This window comes from Mobula hypostoma, chromosome 12, assembly GCF_963921235.1.
Source record: "Mobula hypostoma chromosome 12, sMobHyp1.1, whole genome shotgun sequence".
Classification (NCBI taxonomy): domain Eukaryota; kingdom Metazoa; phylum Chordata; class Chondrichthyes; order Myliobatiformes; family Myliobatidae; genus Mobula; species Mobula hypostoma.
In genome coordinates this window covers 82,040,347-82,063,220 of record NC_086108.1, presented here as the reverse complement: position 1 = coordinate 82,063,220, position 22,874 = coordinate 82,040,347, and the positions used below count along the sequence as shown (strand labels likewise).

General features: G+C 41.3%; 1 protein-coding gene across 12 annotated transcripts in view; it reads right to left on the bottom strand.

Moving 5' to 3' along the window:
- Nucleotides 1–8,559: 8,559 nt before the first annotated feature.
- The window catches only part of zgc:114041 (uncharacterized protein LOC574425 homolog), a 73,846-nt gene continuing 59,531 nt past the window's right edge, over nt 8,560–22,874 (bottom strand). For all 12 annotated transcript variants that reach the window (XM_063064491.1, XM_063064494.1, XM_063064493.1 and 9 more), the window contains 3 exons: nt 21,139–21,282; nt 12,514–13,290; nt 8,560–9,234 (listed from right to left, as the gene is read on the bottom strand). In XM_063064491.1, the coding sequence (XP_062920561.1) occupies nt 9,032–9,234; nt 12,514–13,290; nt 21,139–21,282 (1,124 nt within the window). In that variant the 3' untranslated portion in view covers nt 8,560–9,031. The remainder of the gene's footprint in view (nt 9,235–12,513; nt 13,291–21,138; nt 21,283–22,874) is intronic.

Below are 22,874 nucleotides of genomic sequence, written 5' to 3'. Positions count from 1 at the left end.
AAACTTCAAAAGATTTTAAATGTTACATTGACCCTTTGTGATCCTCAAAGTTGAAAAATATTTCCTGCCCAAGCTAAAGTTCCTGAAGTGACTTTAATACATTTAAAGGTGAAAGATTAGACACGTGACCAGCAGATGCTTTGCCCATCACTTTTCATTAAACTGAAATAAATGCATTAACACCAATTTATATTGAAGTAATTACAGAATGTACTACTGAGCTAATTGTATTTTTGACAGTCAATCATTTTCCAGAGCTGTATCCCAGTACAGCTTTAGCTTACAGCAGCACCTACGTGTTGTTGAGCTGTTACTGCAAGTTTAGAATTTTGATTTACCTTAATTCTGAGCCATTATGTTCTCCCCCTCCCTGTAACCCAACTTTCAGTTGTTGGATCACCATTTTGGAAAGTGTACATTTTGATTCACTGTTGGTATACGGAAAGTGGTTCTATAGGTGCTAATGAGCAATACGGGTGTTTCTGAATTTAAGGAGTCACAGAATCCGTTGACAGCAAATCACCAGGAGGGATTGTAATGAGAAGGATGAAAACATGCTGGAGGACCATTTGTTGGTAGGATAGACAGACGGTTAATAATCAGAATATATTGCAAAAAAAATCTGAAATTATCCACATTTGATGCAAAGACAAGGAAGACTAACTTGAATGTTTTAATAAATAGAAGAATGCAGATTAACATTATATAATGTGGATAAGATTGCTGAAGAGAAACTGAATTCTTGCTTCTTTACATTGAGGCAAATTGGCTTCAAAACCCAAGATGGCCTCTGTGGTGTAGGGTCTTATTTAAAAGGGATGCAGGCAAGAACCATGCAAAAACTAGCACAGCTTTATGGGGATGTTACCCAAGATGAGGAATTGTTGCATTTTGCATCAATAATTTTTCCTACAAATTCCTGTGTCCATTTTTATTTTGGAAGTTTTTAAAAATGTATTCATTTACGCGATGTGGGCATCACCAGCTGAGCCAGCCTCTATTGCCCATTCTAGTTGCCCTTGGGCAGGTGGTGATGAGCTGCCTTCTTGAACCTGCAGTCCCTGAGGTGTAGGTACACCCACAGTGCTGTTAGGGAGGGAATTCCATGATTTTGACTCAGCGACAGTGAAGGAATGGTGATATCTTTCTAAGTCAGGATGGTGAATGACTTGGAGGGGGATTTCCATGTGGTGGTGTTCCCAGGTATCTGCTATTCTCATCCTTTGAGATGGTAGTGGTTGTGGGTCTGGAAGTTGCCTAAGAACTTTGGTGTGTTGTTGCAATGCATCTTGTAGATAGTGCACACTGCTGCAACTGTTTGTCAATAGTGGAGGGAGTGGATGCTTGTGGAAGGGGTACCAGTCAAGTGGGATGCCTTGTACTGGATGGTGTTAAGCTTCTTGAGTGTTGATGGAGCTGCATTCATCCAGGCGAGTGGTGAGTATTCTATTACGCTCCTGACCTGAGCATTGTAGATGGTGGACGGGCTTTGGGGAGTCAGGAGGTGAGTTACACGCCACAGGATTTCTAGCCTTTGACCTGCTCTGGTAGCCATGGAGTTTATATGGCCAGACCAGTTCAGTTTCCTGTCAATGATAACCCCCAGGATGTTGATAGTAGGGGATTCAGAGATGGTGATACTACTGAATGTCAAGGGACGATGGTTAGAACCTCTCTTGTTGAAGTTAGACATTGCCTGGCACTTATGTGGCTCAAAAGTTACTTGTCACTTGTCAGCCCAAGCCTGGATATTGTCCAGATCCTGCTGCATTTGGGTATGAACTGCTTCACTATCTGAGAAGTCACAAATGGTGCAGAACATTATACAGATACCTGCGAATATTCCCACTTCTGACCTTATGATGGAAGGAAGGTCATTGATGAAGCAGCTGAAGATGGTTGGTCCTAGGACACTTCCCTGAAGAACTCCTGCACTGATGTCCTGAGGATGAGATGATTGACCTCTAACCATCACAACCATCTTCCTTTCTGTCAGGTATGATTCCAAACAGCAGAGGGCTTTCCTCCTAATTTCCATTTACTCCATTTTCGTTAGGACACCTTGATGCCATATTCAGTCAAATGCTGCCTTGATGTTGAGGGCTGTCACTCTCACCTCACCTCTGGTATTTAGCTCTTTGGTCCATGTTTGGTCAGGAGCTGAGTGGCCTTGGCAGAACCCAAACTGGCATCCGTAATCAGGTTATTGCCGAGTAGATGTTGCATGATAGCACTGTTGATGAGCCTTTCCATTACTTTGCTCATGATTGAGAGTAGGATAATAGGGCAGTAATTGGCTGGGTCGGACTTGTCCTAAGCAATCTTAGCATTGAAGCAATCTTGACATGTGTACCTTCTACCCATATTTATCAAAATACTTTATGAAATATCTTCAATCACCACATTGTGCTTGAGTGAGTGGATTTTCTTCCCTATTTCAGTGATTAACTGGATTAACAGCGAGGTGTGTACCAGATTACTTCAGGCTGTCTCAGATGGGGCAGCTCCTGTGCACGGTATCCAACACTGTAACACAGTATAACTGGTGCAAAAGCAATGAAGGCATGGCAATGAGAGCTGGACTAAAACTGGGAATATGGAAAGGATGTGGTCTTCATAACTGTTAATTTTAACCAAGTAAACTCAAAATAAAACTTGGTATTCTTAATTAATTCTTTGGTTCAAAGTCTGAGGGAAGTGCTAACAGTGTCATTTTTCTCTACTGTATATCACTGGAGATCTCAGTATTTTTGTTAGGTTTAAAACCTAAACATCTTAGATTCTGGGAGTGGGCGTTTGCTATCTGTCACAGGCTTTCAGCAGAGGCAACCATTTGTACTGAAAACAGCAAATGTCCTTTCAGGAGGATGCACTTAGACAGACTGTTCTCAGTGCCGTGTACAAAGTGAACATGGACAGCTCATCCATCAGTCATTCAAGGAGTCAGACACAAGGCTTACAACATTTGACTCAGATCCGTTTATATCATATCCACTTTAATAACAAATGACTGAAACACAGGAAAATAAATTGAATCTTTGCCTGTTGCTACTTGGCATGTATCCCAATGTGCAAGTGGTGTTGTCTGAGCTTTGATACCATGAGGGCCAATTTGGACCCATTGTAAGAGAGAGAAAAGAAACAACAATCTTCGAGGTGTGCAGGTTAGCTACCTAACAGGTTTTTAGACTGTCTGGTTTCATCAAAGCCTTGCAGCTTCTGACAGAAAATGACACTCGTCCAGCAGGGGAAGGTGAAAAGTGGGCACCAGTTATCTGCCAGCAACACAAGCATTCCACAATGGGTGTCGTGTCTCGTGTGAGGGGTTTGCTGGCAGGATGGAGGAAGGAGAAACACAAGCCTATGCTGCTCTTGTATTGGTCCTAGAGGGATGTTCCTGCCCCTTCTGATGACACCAATGAATGTTCACCTTGAACTCTACTCTAGAGGTCCTTACTAGTATTGACAATTGAGGTTTTCGCTTGTCCAGTGGAAATCTGATTCATGGTTAAAAGCTAAATGAGTAAAATAGCCGATTGGCTAGAAATGAAGCTATTTTATTGCATCCCCTGCACACTCTTCTCTTCATGATCAGAGAATGTTAAAAATTCCTTTAAAATACTTCAAATCCTTCTATGACTAAAATATATGTAAGTTAATCAGCCAATTGGCACAGGTAGATAAGATCATAAAAATAAACTTTTGGCACATTGCCTTTCATTAATCATTGCATTGAATACAGGAGTGAGATGATCTGTTGAAATTGTATAAGACGTTAGTGAGACCTAACTTGGAGTATTGTCTGCAGTTTGGTCAACTACCTATCAGAAAGATGTAGATAAGATTGAAAGAGCACAGAGAAAATTTACAAGGATGTTGCCAGGACTTGAGGACCTGAGTTAAAGGGAAAAGTTGAATAGTTAGGACTTTATTCCCTGGAACATAGAAGATTGAGGGGAGATTTGATAGAGGTACAGGTATACAAAATTATGAGGGGTGGGGATAGGTAAATGCAAGCAGGCTTTTTCACCTGAGGCTGGGTAAGAACTCAACTGGAGGTCATGGGTTAAGGATGAAAGGTGAAATGTTTAAGGGGAACACGAGAGGTAACTGCTTCACTCTGAAAATTGTCAGAGCGTGGAATGAGCTGCCAGCACAAGTGGTAGACGTGAGGTTGATTTCAACTTTAAGATAAATTCAGCTAGGTACATGGATGAGAAGGGTATGGAGGGCTATGGTCTGGGTGCAGGTGGATGGGACTGGACAGATTAATGGTCTGTCACACATGAAATGGGCTGAAGGGCCTGTTTCTGTGCTGTAGTATTCTATGACTCTAATGACATATAATGTACAAATGAAATCTAGTTATATATTAACCAAAATATATAGCATCTTCCTCAAAATTAGGACAAAAACAAAAATTTTAGTCTAAATGCCCCTTTATCTCCTTTGACTTGTAGAAACCTGCTCAATATCGAAAACATCTTCAAAAGGTGACACCTAACCCCTACCAGCCAGGAGATGTCCTCTTCTCATCACTACGATCAAAGATGAGGTGCAAGAGGCTGAAAACACACAATCAACATTTTAGGAACAGTTTGTTCCTTCCCCTCTACCGTTAATGTTTCCGAATAGACAATGATCCCATGAAAGTGACCTTGCTATTTTTGCACTACCTATTTAATTTTTAAAATATTTTATGAATTGCACTGTATTGCTGCCACAAAACAACAGATTTCATGACATGTCAGTGATAATAAAACTTCTGATTCTGATTCAGAGGAACCTTACTGTCTCCTTTTCTTGCCTCAGAAACAACTTGATCTGACAGCAGAGTCAAGGAACTGAAGGGCCAAACTATTTGGCTCAGGTCTAACTATGTAGAAGTTTTTAAAAAATTAGTTCTGTTTTTACACTATTTTTAATTTAGCTATTTAATATACATATATGCTTACTGTAATTGATTTATTTTTTTCTATATTATCATGTCATGCATTTTACTGCTGCCACTAAGTTAATAAATTTCATGAGATATGCCGGTGATATTAAACCTGATTCTGAAATATAACCCAGGACTTACAATCATTAATACCTATTTTTTTTCTGTAAGAGGCTTGCCTTGGTTTTTCTGTAATCATGCGCTTGCTAATAAGATATAGATTTTGTTTTTTCTTATCAAAATTCCATCCTTTAGGAGGTTTGCTGATTAGAAAAGTCAGGCTGGTTGCTGTGTAAATATTATGCAGGCTTATTGGGTAAAAGGTTTATAAACTAAATTGCAGCACGATGTATTTCCCATTTACAGTATATCAATAGAGATGTTCCTTTGTTACATCCTGAAACACTACCCAAGAATGCTCTGTGTAGAGATGTTGCTCAGTTGCCCTGTCAGGCCCTGAGAGGAGTGTGTGTGCATGTAACACTACTCTACCTGATGTGACTGTTACAAGTAACTGCGCTGACAAAGTCTTGAGGTTATGGCATAATATTCAGATAGAAAAATCAGGGCATCAGCCTCCTGCTGGATGCACCTTGGAGAAGCAGCTTATATCTTGAACTTGAGGGACTGAGCTACAGGGAAAGGCAAGACAGACTGGGCCTTTACTCTTTGGAGTGTGTGATTCTGAGGGCTGATCTCACAGGAGGGATACAAAAGCATGAGTGACACTAATAGGATGAGGAGACTATTTTCCAAGATTGGGAATCGAAAGCACTTGGAGGGGTAATTTTTATTTCTTTTGCACAATGGGTGGTAGATATGGAAATAGCTGCCAGGGAAAGTGATTGAGACCGGTACTAAACACATTGATGAACGAAGAGCAGTAGATGTAGTGTAAATGGATTTCGGACATAGAATAGTACAGCACAGTACAGGCCCTTCAGCCCACGATGTTGTGCCGACCCTGAAACCCTGCCTCCCATATAACCCCCCACCTTAAATTCCTCCATATACCTGTCTAGTAATCTCTTAATCTAGTAATTTCAGCAAGGCATTTGACAAGGTCCCCCGTGCAAGGTTTATTGAGAAAGTAAGGAGGCATGGGATTGCTTTGTGGATCCGGAAATGGCTTGCCCACAGAAGGCAAAGCGTGGTTATAAACGGGTCATATTCTGTATGGAAGTCGATCACCAGTGGTGGGCCTCAGGGATCTGTTCTGGGACCCCAACTCTTCGTGATTTTTATAAATGACCTGGATGAAGAAGTGGAGGGATGGGTTAGTAAATCTGCTGATGACACAAACGTTGGAGGTGTTGTGGATCACGTGGAGGGCTGTCAGAGGATACAGAGGGACATTGATAGGATGCAAAAATGGGCTGAGATGTGGCAGATGGAGTTCAACCCAGATAAGAGTGAGGTGGTTCATTTTGGTAGGTCAAATATGATGACAGAATATAATATTAATGGTAAGGTTCTTGGCAGTGTGGAGGATCAGAGGGATCTTGGGGTCCGAGTCCACAGGACACTCAAAGCTACTGCGCAGGTTGACTCTGTGGTTAAGAAAGCATAAGGTGCATTGGCCTCCACCAATCGTGGGATTGAGTTTAGGTAATGTTGCAGCTATATTGGACCCTGGTCAGACCCCATTTGGAGTACTGTGCTCAGTTCTGGTCACCTCACTATAGGAAGGATGTGGTAACTATAGAAAGGGTGCAGAGGAGATTTACAAGGATGTTGCCTGGATTGGGGAGCATGCCTTATGAGAATAGGTTGAGTGAACCCGGCCTTTTTTCCTTGCAGCGACGGAGGATGAGAGGTTACCTGATAGAGGTGTACGAGATGATGAGAGGCATTGATCGTGTGGATAGTCAGAGGCTTTTTCCCAGGGCTGAAATGCCTAGCATGGGAAGGCATAGTTTTAAGGTGCTTGGAAGTACATACAGAGGAGATATCAGGGGTAAGTTTTTTTTATGCAGAGAGTGGTGAGTGCGTGGAATGGGCTGCCGGTGACGGTGGTGGAGGTGGATACGATAGGGTCTTTTAAGAGACTCCTGGACAAGTATATGGAACTCAGAAAAATAGAGGGCTATGGGTAACCCTCGGTAATTTCACAGGCAGGGACATGTTTGGCACAGCTTTGTGGGCCGAAGGGCCTGTATTGTGCTGTAGGTTTTCTCTGTTTCTATGTACATTAGCTAGATACATATAGCATGTGAACAGCTGTGTGGGCGACAAGAGAAGGATGTGAGTCGAGGGCTGGGAAATGAATTGTTTCCACTTTGTTCAGCATGGAAACAGATGGACTGAAGGGCCTTTCTCTATTCGTACAACTATGACTCTTCCTGTTGTGACAGCATGGGAGGAGTCTGCAGTGAATATGTGCTGGGCTAACTTTGAATATCACTGACGACGCACTGCTTTAGAGTAACTATTTAGAATAAGTAATGGATTAGAAGAAACATGTTAAAAAAAGGTGTACGCCTTTATCAATCAGGGCACTGAGACTGGGTATTGGGACATGTGGTTGCAATTGTATGAGTCAATGATGAGGCTGCTCTGGAGTACTGTGTATAGGCTTCATCACCATGTTATAGCAAACAATGTAGAAAAGATTTATAAGAATGGTGCTGGGGCAAGAGAACCTGAATTATAGGGAGGAGTTGGCCAGGCAAGATCTTTATTCTTTGGACCATAGGAACCTTAATGACATCTTTAATAGTACGAGAGGCATAAATAAGTTGGGCAGGAAATGCCTTTCCCCAGGGTATGAGAGCCCAAAAGTGGATTCAGGCCAAGAGGAGCAAGATTTAAAGGAACCTGAGGGGCAACTCTTTCCACTGAGAGGGTGGCAAGTCCATGGAGTGAGCTGCCAGAGGAAGTTATTCAGACTGGTACAACAGTATCATTTAAGAAGCACTTGGATAGGTACAGAGAGGGAAGGAGCTTAGAGGGATTGGGGGTCAAACACAGAAAATTACGACTAGCTAGACGAGTAATGTGGTTGAAGGGCTGAAGAGCGTGATTCGATGCTGTACTGGTCTGTGACCTCATGATCTATCAGGCAACAAGACCCCTATAAATGAGGATGTAGCGGTTAAGCATCTGTAGTGTTGAGACAGTATTAACGTTTCAAGTAAGAGACCACGTGAATTTGGGCCATCTGTAGCATTTTGAGTTTCATGCAGGTGGTCATCTTAGTTTGCCTGAGGGAACTCTTCCAAATGAACTGCTCTTCATTTGGCTCTGCAAAAACAAAAAGACTGACATTCAAAAAGAAAAAAAAAAAATCTGCAGATGCTTCAAGTGCAAGATCAAAACGGAAAATATTGGGAACACTCACAGCAGGTCAGGTAGCACCTATGGAGACAATGTTTCAATGACCCTGCATCAGAATAGGTAAAGTGAAAAGTGATAGAGAGGGTGGAGGTAGGATCTACAATTCCAGTTCAGGGAATCTGTCAGATAGGGAGCGGCCAGAATTATTAAGGTGATTAGATGTGTATAGAACCTTCTTATTGACAGATTAATGAGAGGAATTAAAGAATTAAAAAAAAGATGTGAAATACAGGTGGCAGCTATTACTGCACATGAAATAAACAGCACATCAGAATGTATCTGTGAATAAATATATAAACATAAAACAACGACAAGGTTCTCAATAAGTACAAATAGCTTCACAAGGTAATAAACCAAACGTTATTTGGAAGATACAAACTCTCCTGGCATGCAAAATATTTTGTAGAGCTAAAATAACAGCAACTAGAATATAGGACAAATTGTCTATTTAAATATATATACTTATTCTTTTCAGGGGGAATGAAAAATTCTTCTCCCCACAAAATAAAATTGCTTTATTGAAACTATCAAACAATTAATCTTTCATTATGTGTAATGCACTTACTGAAAGCCCATGGTAATCTGTTGATCTGAGTTTCAATACATTTCATGGAACCTTCAAACTTGTGTGCAGATGCATTGTCCACAGAACTACAATAGAAATTGATTTCCCAAAGGAATATTTACCGAAAAGGGGAAATCTAAACATAACTTTGACCTTCATTCAGACATTGGTTCCAAATCTCCATTCTGTCATTATCCAGCTTCATTTTCTGTTCCTTCCTGAGACTGGTCTTGAGAATTAAAATTTTCCATCTCCTTTTCTGAGCCTCGAACAGAATGCTGCCCACAAGTCAAGAGGTAGTCAACTGGGATGAGAAAGCAACTTGCAATCAACATCCCTCCTCCAGCAAGCAAGAACCCAGTGCTGTAATCTTTAGTCCAGTCCACCACTAACCCTGCAACAGAAGAGTGAACAGCAGTCCAAAATAAGTTAGCTTTGTGCTTTGTCTGGATACAAGAGGAAATTAATAGTCATCAATTCTGTTAAATACCTTGTGGCAGTAAATCTGTTAAATCCCTTTTTTCTCTTTAAACTCTCATTCTAACAGCTCTCACTTATGAAATTACCGCAACATTTAAAAGCAATAATAGTGGCTTTAACAAACGAAAGCCTCCTAAGGTGACTGTCAAGTGAAATGTCAGAAAATATTTGTCTTTCGTAGTGAGACATCATACAGATGATGGAAAGCATTCTCAAAGAGGCAGATTCTAAATATGGATCTTAAAAAGTAGAGGTCAGAATCAGATTTAGTGTCACTGGCATATGTTGTGAAATCTGTTTAACATTGTGGCTGCAGTGTAATACATAATAATAGAGGGAAAAAACTGAATTACAGTAAGAAGAAGGGCAAGTCCCGAGTGGTGGGGTCCTTAATAATGGACACTGCCTTTCTGAGGCACCACTCCTTGAAGATGTCTTGGATACTACGGAGGCTAGTGCTCACGATGGAGCTGCCTAATTTTACAACTCCCTGCAACTTACTTCGATCCTGTGCAGTAGCCCCATCCCCAAACCAGACAATGATCCAGCCAATTACAATGCTCTCCATGGTACATCTGTAGAAATTTGCGAGTGTTTTAGGTGACATACCAAGTCTCCTCAAACTTCTAATGAAATAAAGCCACTACCTCACCTTCTTGAAAGCTGCATCCATATGCTGAGGTGGAATAGAAGTTAGGAGAGAGGTTCTAGAGCAGGGATGCTCAAACTTTTTTATGCCATGGACCATTACCGTTAAGCAAAGTAGGGAGCTGCTGTTCTAGAGGGTGAGTCAACAAAGTTCTAGTGCTGACTAAATTTTTGTGCATGGTATACATCCAGAAATTTCACTTCAAAACTAGGCATGGAAAAAATGGAAATTTGCTTTGGCTCTTATGTCATGGGATTTGTGATAAAATGCTGAAGGGATTTCAAGCACACTGTCCATTATAGGAGACAGAAGTCTACAATAGGTTGCTCTTCTGATAAGTATACAAAAACATTGGAAACGCTCAGCAGGTCAGACAAAATAGATCTGTGGTTGTGTCAGTGCAGATTTACTCCCAAGTACAATTCTAGATATTCAAGTTTTATTTCATGTATACAAGGATCCAGGTTAAGTGGTTTTTGGCAAGAGTACCTGTGACGTGCAATGAACAAACTGAAATCTAGATAAACTGAATGGGTTAAAGTATTCTGTAAAGGTCTTCTGTCCCAAGAAGAAAGCCAGGCACCTTTTGATATATTAACTGCTCAAACGCCAATTTTAAATTTAGGATACAGTGTCCACAATGACCGTTTCATGAAGCGATGAGCAGTTGTACTAAAATTCTTCATCTACAGAACACTAAAAGTTCAGAAATTCCCCATTCAGACAGAGTTTCTATCTGACAGCTGGTCTTTACGGCTCTGAAAGGAAGGTTGGTGCTTGGAACAGAGGGCAAATTTGGCAATGTAGGTCCCATGTTGATGTGCCTCATTAAAAGAAGATTTAACTGTTGATATGGACTGTTGTGTTGCATGTATGAGGATTCCATTCCATAAACAGTTTATGCTGGAATGCACAAAAACCCCAGACAAGCTGTATTAATGCTACTTCATATTTCAATAATATGTTTATATATCACTTTCATTCAAGTAAAGCATCTGTAAAATTTCTTTTCTAAAATTCAATTCAGATAAATAAGATGTTGATAATTGTGTTCAGAAAGTTTAACACCCTGACTAGCCCTGGGGAAGTTAGAATTTTATCCCATCAGTTTCGGGTTTTATTTTCTATGCGTTTTTGGACCGCCTAATCAGTTCTTGATACAGGGTAAATATTTCAAACACAGCAGATCATCTTCAATATTATAAAAATATAAACAGCTGCGGATATTACACCCAATTCCCAATGCATGCTCACTAGATATTGAAACTTAACAGCTTTTGTTAATAAAGATAAATAGAATGGCAATTTCTGATTACGCAACTTCAACTGAAAAATGAATTTTGACAATCTGATAATTCTAAAGAGTTCATTCTGTTAAACCTACAAGAATATTATGCAGCATCTGGGAATGAAAAATGTTTAGGGAAATCCCCTTATCAGTAAATTTTCAATTAAGGTCAGGAGGGTGAGTAACAAAATGTTCTGTACCTGTGAAAGAGTAGTTTTCCAACTAGAATATGGTAACACTAGTTTTCAACATTCGTTCTGGCTACATTGGTGACAATTTGCTGTTGAATCATGAGCATGATATCAAAAGCATTTCTTTTTAAAAAGTGGAAATATTTTACACAACATCTCGTCTTTTTCATCAATGCTTCCAATTTGCAAATGCAAAACAATTTACCAGGTTCATAATTCAGAAGGATCTTAGAAATGCCAAATATAGTTCTAACTTTTTTTTTCACATACTAACTGGAAATCGGATATATTAAACTATAGTTTTGGGTTAAGTATGTGAGACTCTGACAAACAGGCCACATCAGTCATTTTTGGGCCACCCATAGCATGTCTCACCATGTTCCAATCCAATCTAATCCAATGATTTTCTTAAAAATTCTCTTCTTGTCAATTAAGACAACAAACATCTTCCCCCAGCAATCAAAAGCCAGTCACATACGGTGTAATACATATCAATGAGTAACATTGACAATCAAATTAAATGAATGGCAACAGTATTCACCAATCAAGCATTGTCTGAACTAATTTCTCAAAATGAGGGGAGATTTGATAGAGTTATACAAAATTATGAGTATAGAACAAGCTGCCAGCAGAAGTGGTAGATGAGGGTTTGATTGCCAAGTTTAAGATATTTTTGCTTAAATCAACGGATGGAAGGGGTATGGAGGACTGTGGTCTAGGTATAGGTCAATGGGTCTAGGCAGAATAACAAGTTGGCATGGTCTAGATGGGCTGACAGGCCTGCTTCTGTTGTAGTGCACTATGATTCTATATGGTCAGGTGACAACTAACTTCTATGGAAGAGAGGTTACCTGCATACAAAGTGACTGTACAATTTCAATCACCAATGCATCTACAGCAGCCGCAGTGTCAATAGCAAAAGAAGATAATGAAACAGTGCTGATGTGTAAGGCAAGACAATAAAAAGACTTCTTAAAACAACAATAACCTCCCCCAGACATTTAGCACCTATCATTGCAGATATAGAACTAATGGAAACTAAAAGCAGATATTAAAGAACATTACCTGCCAGGGGTGGTCCTACAAGGCATCCAATACTCCGGAAGAACATAAGTATTCCTAGTGCATTGCTCAGATTCTTAGCTCCCACCACATCAGTTATTAGTGTGATGAGAAGAGCCATAGTAGTCCCAACGAAGAATCCACATCCGCAACTGAAGACAATGAGTGAGGCATAATTCTTAGCTAATGGGAAAAACAATGTAAGTATACTTAAAATAGCAGTCACTATTATTGTAAGGCGGATTGATGTCAAAAGCCGCATATTGGCAAACCAACCGCATCCAACTCTTCCAACGAGGTCAGAAGCTGACCAGTAAGACATCAAAAAAGCTGCTTTAAAATCCTCAATCCCAATACTTTGGGCATAAGGAACTAAATAGATAGTAGGAATCAATAGGCCCATCACAGAGAAAAGCCCAAAAAAGATCAAATAAATTAACTTTGGCTCCTTCAGACGAGTCAGGTCTTTAAAATAAGCAGACGAACAACATGAATCTTTTCTGAGATTAGTGGTAAATAATGGTGCAGGTTTCTGACATCGCCTCTGTAAGGGCCTCATTAGAGCTCCGCAGACACAGATGTTCAGGTGGATTCCCCCAATGATCATCAGTGTTTGTTGCCAGGACATGGTGTTGATAAGCCACTGGTAGAACGGTGTGAAGATGAAGACGAAGATGCTGTCTCCAGCACTGGACAAGGCATTTGCTAATGGCCTCCGGTCTGTGAAGTACTGATTGACCAGACTTACGGAGGATACCCAAGCAAGTCCATTCCCCAACCCTAAAGGAAATTTAAAAAAATACAAATTGACAAGTCAAGAAATTCACAGTAACCAAAAATATATAACATTATACTCAGAAACCCTGAAAGATCCTACAATATCAGTTTCCACAATTTTGTCTCAGTCTTCACATGGGCTGGTCAGGTTTCTGACAGACCTACACAAGGTCACCTCTGGTTTGGTCACATATCCCAAAATTAATTTTAGTTAGAGATACAATACGGTAACAGACCCTTCCAGCCCAACAAGCCCATGCTGCCCAACTGCACCCTGGTAACCAATGAACCTACTAACCACACTTCTTTGGAATATGAGAGGAAACTGGAGCACCTGGAGGAAACCTGGACATTCACGGGGAGAACATACAGACTCCTTATAGCCAGTGGTAGAATTGAACCCCAGGTCATTGGCTGGAATCGTGTTAAGCTAACTGTTATGCTATTGTGCCACCCCAACGCAGTGAGGTCCCGCCAAGATATAGAGTTGGATCACTGGATTCAAAGTCCAGACTGTAAATAGTTAATGTAAAGGAGTGTTGCAGATTTAACTTGCCCATACAATTTATTGTTTTAATACATCTCCTATAAAGTCAGCATTAGTGACAACCTCACAAGACTGAGAAGCCTCAACTCCTCCCCCCCAAACTAGATTTACATCTCAGTATCAGAATTACAACTACTATAAGAACTATATCAGAGTTGTACAACACAGAACTGATCCGACACCCCGCTACATTACATCCACAGCTACCTTTCTGTCTATCTACACTAATTCTATTGCCTGTACTAGTTCCATATCCTTCAGTGCCTTGTCTATTTAAGTGTCTGTTTAGATGTCTCTAAAATGAAGTGACATTTAGTCGTAGGATTAAATGTCACTGTGTGTCAATAACCATCAGCTTGCAAAGTATTTCCTGCTTAATTAGGATCTGATGACACTAGGACATAAAGCCCATAGCTACCAGACTGGGTGTGCGGAGAAGGGGCCAATTTTAGGCAAAAGCCTCAGTAATCTATGTGCCCCAGGTGCATCTGCCCATGACAGTACTGATGGTGAAGATCACTGCATGATCCCATGGGAATAAAATTCTACCTTCACTCTACCTGGCATTATCGCCATTCTAAATAGAGCAGATCGAAACTTAGCATCCATAAGGCACTGTGAACCATCAATAGCAGCACTGTATTCCAGCACAATCTGTAAAAACAAGGCTCAATATGTGCCTTACATCACTATAACAATCAAGCTAGACTACTCTTGGTTTAATGAACAGCAAGAGTACCCAACATAATGCTCCACTCTCTTGACCCTGCAACACAAGACTATAAATTTCTGCTAAACTGCTAAAGCAGAATTTTATAAAAAGCCAACAGACGATAGACAATAGGTGCAGGAGTAGGCCATTTGGCCCTTCGAGCCAGCACCGCCATTCACTGTGATCATGGCTGATCATCCACAATCAGTACCCCATTCCTGCCTTCTCCCCATATCCCTTGACTCCGCTATCATTAAGGGCTCTATCTAACTCTTTCTTGAAAGCATCCAGAGAATTGGCCTCCACTGCCTTCTGGGGCAGAGCATTCCACAGATTCACAACTCTCTGGGTGAAAAAGTTTTTCCTCAACTCCGTTCTAAATTGTCTACCCCTTATTCTCAAACTGTGGCCTCTGGTTCTGGACTCCCCCAACATCGGGAACATGTTTTCTGCCCCTAGCGTGTCCAATCCCTTAATAATTTTATATGTTTCAATCAGATCCCCTCTCATCCTTCTAAATTCCAGTATATACAAGCCTAGTTCCTCCAATCTTTCAACATATGACAGTCCCGCCATCCCGGGAATTAACCTTGTGAACCTACGCTGCACTCCCTCAATAGCTAGAATGTCCTTCCTCAAATTTGGAGGCCAAAACTGTACACAATACTCCAGGTGTGGTCTCACCAGGGCCCTGTACAACTGCAGAAGGACCTCTTTGCTCCTATACTCAACTCCCCTTGTTATGAAGGCCAACATGCCATTAGCTTTCTTCACTGCCTGCTGTACCTGCATGCTTACTTTCAGTGACTGACAATAGACAATAGACAATAGGTGCAGGAGTAGGCCATTTGGCACTTCGAGCCAGCACCGCCATTCACTGTGATCATGGCTGATCATCCACAATCAGTATCCAGTTCCTGCCTTATCCCCATAACCTTTGATTCCACTATCTTTAAGAGCTCTATCCATTGCTTTCTTCTTTCTTTTTAAATCTTTTTATTGAATAAGTATACAAAAAGGTAAGCCATATAGGCACTAATACACTGTTAGAATATAATAAAATTACAGAAGATATTAATACAAAAAAAATACTACAATGTAAACATAACGTACCAAGGTAACATAATAGTATACTAATTTTTATATATATATCAATAGAGAAAAGGAAAAAAAAACCCCCCAAAAAAACCCACCGTGCAACTAACTAAAAGCAAAGCAAAGCAATGGGCTAACTTGAAACCAAACAGAGTTAAAAAACTTAAAATCACGTCCTCAATCCCGACCTCCATTAAAAACAGTAAAAAAAAACAAGAAGGGTATATATTACATTAAATGAAAATATTGAATAAAAGATCTCCAGGTCTGTTCAAATTTAAATGAGGAGTCATAAAGATTGCTTCTAATTTTCTCCAAATTCAAGCATAATATCATCTGAGAAAACCAAAAAAAGGTAGATGGAGCATTAAGCTCTTTCCAATGTTGTAAGATACATCTTTTCGCCATTAAAGTAAGAAATGCAATCATTCTACATTGCTTTCTTGAAAGCATCCAGAGACTTGGCCTCCACAGCCTTCTGGGGCAGAGCATTCCCATACATCCACCATTCTCTGGGTGAAAAAGTTTTTTCTCAACTCCATTCTAAATGGCCTACCCCTTATTCTTAAACTGTGGCCTCTGGTTCTGGACTCACCCTTCAGTGGGAACATGCTTCCTGCCTCCAGCGTGTCCAATCCCTTAATAATCTTATATGTTTCAATAAGATCCCCTCTCAGCCTTCTAAATTCCAGAGTATACAAGCCCAGTCGCTCCAATCTTTCGACATATGACAGTCCCGCCATCCCGGGAATTAACCTTGTGAACCTATGCTGCACTCCCTCGATAGCAAGAATCCTCAAATTTGGAGACCAAAACTGCACACAGTACTCCAGGTGTAGTCTCACCATGACCCTGTAGAGCTGCAGAAGGACCTCTTTGCTCTTATACTCAATTCCCCTTGTTATGAAGGCCAGCATGCCATTAGCTTTCTTCACTGCCTGCTGTACTTGTATGCTTGCTTTCAGTGACTGATGTACAAGAACACCTAGATCTCATTGTACTTCCCTTCTTCCTAACTTGACTCCATTTAGATAATAATCTGCCTTCCTGTTCTTACCACCAAAGTGGATAACCTCACACTTATCCACATTAAACTGCATCTGTCATGCATCTGCCCACTCACCCAGCCTGTCCAAGTCACCCTGCATTCTCATAACATCCTCCTCACATTTCACACTGCCACCAAGCTTTGTGTCATTGGCAAATTTGCTAATGTTACTTTTAATTCTCTCATCTAAATCATTAATATCTATTGTAAACAGCTGCGGTCCCAGCACTGAACCCTGCAGTACCCCACTGGTCACCGCCTGCCATTCCGAAAAGGACCCGTTAGTCGCTACTCTTTGTTTTCTGTCAGCCAGCCAATTTTCAATCCATGTCAGTACTCTGCCCCCAATACCATGTGCCATAATTTTGCCCACTAATCTCCTATGTGGGACTTTATCAAAGGCTTTCTGAAAGTCCAGATACACTACATCCACTGGCTCTCCCTTGTCCATTTTCATAGTTACATCCTCAAAAAATTCCAGAAGATTAGGCAAGCACGATGTCCCCCTCGTAAATCCATGCTGACTCAGACCGATCCTGTTACTGCTATCCAGATGTGTCATAATTTCATCTTTTATAATTGACTCCAGCATCTTTCCCACCACTGACATCAGGCTAACCAGTCTATAATTCCCTGTTTTCTCTCTTCCTCCCTTCTTGAAGAGCGGGACAACATTAGCCACCCTCCAATCCACAGGAACTGATCCTGAATCTATAAAACATTGGAAAATGATTACCAAAACGTCCACGATTTCTAAAGCCACCTCCTTAAGTACCCTGGGATGCAGACCATCAGGTCCCAGGGACTGATCAGCCTTCAGACCCAACAGTCTATGCAACATCATTTCCTGCTTAATATAAATGATGAATAAGGACACCAAGATCTCTTTGTACTTCCCTTTTTCCTAACTTGACACCATTCAAATAGTAATCTGCCTTCCTGTTCTTGCCTCCAAAGTGGATAACCTCACATTTATCCACATTAAACTGCATCTGCCATGCATCTGCCCACTCACCCAACCTGTCCAAGTCATCTCGTATTATCTCAACATCCTCCGCACATTTCACACTGCCACCCAGCTTTGTGTCATCTGAAAATTTGCTAATGTTACTTTTAATCCCTTCATCCAAATCATTAATTTATATTGTAAATAGCTGTGGTCCCAGCACCGAGCCTTGCAGTACCCCACTAATCACCGCCTGCCATTCTGAAAGGGACCCGTTCATCCCTGCTCTTTGTTTCCTGTCTGCCAACCAATTTACGATCCATGTCAGTACCCTACCCCCAATACCATGTGCTCTAATTTTGCCCACTAATCTCCTACGTGGGACCTTATCAAAGGCTTTCTGAAAGTCCAGGTACACTACATCCACTGGCTCTCCCTTGTCCATTTTTCATAAAAATTCCAGAAGATTAGTCAAGCATGATTTCCCCTTCGTAAATTACTGCTATCCAAATGTGCCGCTGTTTCATCCTTTACAATTGACTCCAGCATCTTCCCCACCACTGATGTCAGGCTAACTGATCTATAATTCCCTGTTTTCTCTCTCCCTCCTTTCTTAAAAAGTGGGATAACATTAGCAACCCTCCAGTCCTCAGGAACTGATCCTGAATCTACAGAACATTGGAAAATAATTACCAATGCATCCACGATTTCTAGAGTCACCTCCTTAAGTACCCTGGGGTACAGACCATCAGGTCCTGGGGATTTATCAGCCTTCAGTCCCATCAGTCTACCCAACATCATTTTCTGCCTAATGTGAATTTCCTTCAGTTCCTCCGTTACCCTCGGTCCTCTAGCCACTATTACATTTGGGAGATTGTTCATCTTCCCTAGTGAAGACAGATCCAAAGTACCTGTTCAACTCGTCTGCTATTTCCTTGTTCTCCATAATAAATTCACCCGTTTCTGTCTTCAAGGGCCCAACTTTGGTCTTAACTAATTTTTTCCTCTTCACATACCTAAAGAAGCTTTTACTATCCTCCTTTATATTCTTGGCTAGCTTGCCTTCATATCTCATCTTTTCTCCCCGTATTGCCTTTTTAGTTATCCTCTGTTGCTCTTTAAAAGTTTCCCAATCCTCTGGCTTCCCGCACATCTTTGCTAAGTTATACTTCTTCTCTTTCATTTTTATACTATCCTTGACTTCCCTTGTCAGCCACAGTCACCCCTTACTCCCCTTAGAATCTTTCTTCCTCTTTGGAATGAACTGATCTTTCAGCTTCTGTATTATTCCCAGAAATACCTGCCGATGTTGTTCCACTGTCATCCCTGCTAGGGTATCTTTCCAGTCAACTTTGGGCAGCTCCTCCCTCATGGTTCTATAGTTCCCTTTGTTCAACTATAATACTGACACTTCCGATCTTCCCTTCTCCCTCTCAAATTGTAGTTTAAAACTTATCATATTATGGTCACTACCTCCTGATGGCCCCTTTACCTCGCGTTAGCTTATCAAATCCGCTTCATTATACAGCACTAAATCCAGAATTGCCCTCTCCCTGGTAGGCTCCAGTACAAGCTGCTCTAAGAATCCATCTCGGAGGCACTCCATAAACTCCCTTTCTTGGGGTCCAGTACCAACCTGCTTTTCCTAGTCTACCTGCATGTTAAAATCCCCCATAACAACCGTAGCATTACCTTTGCGACATGCCAATTTTAACTCTTGATTCAACTTGCACCCTATATCCAGGCAATTTCTCCAAATAAAATCCAAGAACGGCAACCCAGTCACATCCAGTTATAAATATGGAGGGCATTTAAACATGAGGAGGTGGGGAGGTGGTAGGGGTTCCTTGTGGATTCTCCATGCCTAATTCTGCTCCTCTGTTTTATGGTCTTATCGAGAAGGCAGGTGTACGGGGTTGAGTAGGATCCTGGATCAGCCATAATGGAATGGTGGAGAAGACGATGGGCTGAATGGCCTACTTCTGCTCCTATGTCTTACGGTAATACAGAATCAACTATTTCTCGCAGTCTTTGAAGTCCACACCATAAAAGTAACCTGACGCTAATCTGATTCCATCCACTTGGCACTAAGAAATGCTAACCATAATAGATACAGCAAAGGGCACAGGCCCAGCCACTTGTGGTTCTGAAGACTTGGTGCTTCAGAAATAAGAACACCGCCAGCAAAAACGTTCCCACAGAGATCTAACAATGGTATCTACTTGATAGAGTTCAGAACAGTCGTGCTCCCAAAAAGCAGAACGATCAAATCAATTGCTTCATTTGTGATTATCAGCCAAGTGAAAGTTAGTGTTATCAGTGGCATCAACATTGTTAATAAATAGTACACACTCATCAATCACCTCTTCAAAGATACTAAGTTTGGAATCTATCAGAATCATTCAGCTGCCAATTTTATTACAACTTCAGTCCAAATTCAGATATAAAGAGCCAAACCACAAGCATGCAATGAGAGTGACGTCAAAGCAACACTTGACTTGGTGTGACATCAAGAACTCAGGAGAGGTGAGGGAATTTATTCCGGGGGGGGGGGAGGTGGAGGGAGGGGAATGTATCCGTATCAAACTTGCAGAAGATGACATCTCAGCCCCAGGACTACGCTGTGGAGCACCTCAGGGAAGTGCCTTCACCAATGACCTTCCTCCGGTAAAAATTATGTTAGCTGATGATCGATTACACTCAGGCAATTCCATTCACAACTCTCCAGAAAATTAAGTCATCCACATGACATACAACAATATCTGGATGACATTCAGACATGGGCTGGTGTGGCAAGCAACTATCAACAACAGGTGCCAGTTAAAACCCACTTCCAACAAAGGCCAGTCCAAGCACATCAAATTCAATGGGAATGCTGGCATATTATTCCCGCTTGGGCAGTTGCAGGAGGAACTGAGAGGCTGAGCATCCCACAGCAGATGATCCACACCTCGTATCTCACAGCTTTTCCACCATCCACAAGTCCGTGGTTTGCTGGTATGCTCTCCACTTGCCCGGATGTACGCAGCGGCAACAGCGTCGAGTTCAGCACCATCCAGGACAAAAACAACCTATGTCGTGCAGCCTCAACATTACACTTCCTCCACCTCATCTGCAGTGTCACCTCAGCAACCCGGCAACGTCTCCTGCATCAACCTCTCTTGACAATGTATCCAGATGGAATGCATGGGATTCCTTCATACTGCCTGTGGGAGCACTTTCACAACATGGTTGCAATAGTTCACGGTGGGAGCTGACTACACCCTGCTCCAAGGGCATTTAGATGGGTGATAAATGTTGGCCAAATCAGTGACACATGCATCCCACAAATTAAGATAAAAAGTGATGAAGATAAAATTCAACTACATCAACATATGATAAACTATCCTACTAGAGTTATGCTTGCTATAAACCCAGAGTGTCAAAGAGTCCAAATGACAGTGTTATCTGAATATCAGCTTCATGCATACAGCCACTACTGCAAGTTTAACTCATTCCATTACCTAGGAGAAAACCTATGGTGATATACATCCAGCTTAGACTGAAGGCAAAGGATCCAAGAAACAGCCCGAGCATGGAGAATATGCCACCAATCATAGCGATGACTCTGAGGGACAGCTTGAGATTGAGTACGCTGGCTAATGGAGCTGCAGGAACAACAAAGAAATGGTTAGGTAGCATTGCTTTCCACAAACTAACCGTGAGACAACTTTTAGTTTAAAATTAAGAATGAAATTTAAAATTACTGATGATTAACTTAACTGAGTTGGTGAGGATTAATCAGGAGTGCAAACATGAATTATTTCAGAAGATGACAGGCTGCTTTAATCATTGGGTTTCACTAATACACTTCTCAGCTTTGGTTTCAATCTAATCTCATTCTTACTGTGAACATGTCTAAAATGTATTCAAAGAAATGTGTTAAAAAACAACACATCTGATTTGATTATTTATGCTGTGGAACAGGCTCTTCTGCCCCAGAAAGCCATGTCACCCAGCTACCCACCCATTTAACCCTAATCACTGGACAACTTACCATGACCCAATTAATCTATCAAGCTGTATACCTTTCAATTGTGGGAACAAACCAGAGCGCCAGGAGGAAATGTTCCCGCTCATGGAAAGGGCGTACAAACTTCTTACAGATGGCATCAGAACTGAACTTCAAACTGCAACGCCCCAAGCAGTAAAAGTGCCGTGTTGCCTGTTCTGCACCCCACCCCCAATCCTCTGCGCAAAGAAGTACTGTTTTTGGACACTTCTTAAAGGAATGCATCAACTTGAAGGCAAGGTTAGAAGTATGGCTCTATTCTACCAAAGTAGAATGTACATGTTCTCCTTGTGAGTGCACGTTTCTTCCCAAATCCTAACGATGAGCGATAGGTAAATTGGCTTATCTTACTGAGCCTTTACTCAATAGAGTGTTGAAAACAAGTTACAGAAGAAAATAAGTAGGGGGGATAGGACTGAAGGGATGATTGCTCTGGGAGATGGCACAGACTTGATGAACTGAATGGCCTCCTCTGTTACAAGAATTTTTAAAAATGAAAGCTATAATAAAAACCACTAGGCTGGATCATACTGGACTTGGCCTGTGGCCAGGCCTCACTATCAGGTGAATTGCCTGCACACCCAGGGTGTGGAGGGCTGAGGAAACCGAGCCCAGTTGTTCCATGAGATGGGACGGGCTTCAGGTTGTGAAATTTGCCTCAGCTTACTGGCTCTCAGGAGCTTTGTAAACTGCATTTAAAACTATTTGGTAGCTGGATCGGTTACAAAAATCAAAAACTTCCTTGCACATAGTATTCATTTTGACATGGTGGGAAAAAATAACATCAACAATCTAACCTGACTCTCCCTAGGTAAAGATCAGAATGGGATAATAATCTAGTAGTGGTATCCAATGCTTCAACATCTGACTAGATCTTATAACACTGGAGAGTTTGAGTGAGCTTGCAAAGAACTTCAACACCCAGGAACTAGCAAAGCACAGCTGGCTCATGAACCAGACAAACGATTCAAACCTCCCGAGGTATGAATATTTATTCAAATGATATTAACCCGGAACTGTAATGCCCATATTTTCCTCACTAAACACTTTAATGTTGTTTTCACAGTAATTCCATCCCAGAGGGAAGGCAGCATTAAAACTGCAGAAGGTTATAGGCTCTGCCTGGCCCATCGTGGGACACCTTCAAAAGGCAATGCCTCAGGGAGGCAGCATCCATCATTATGGACC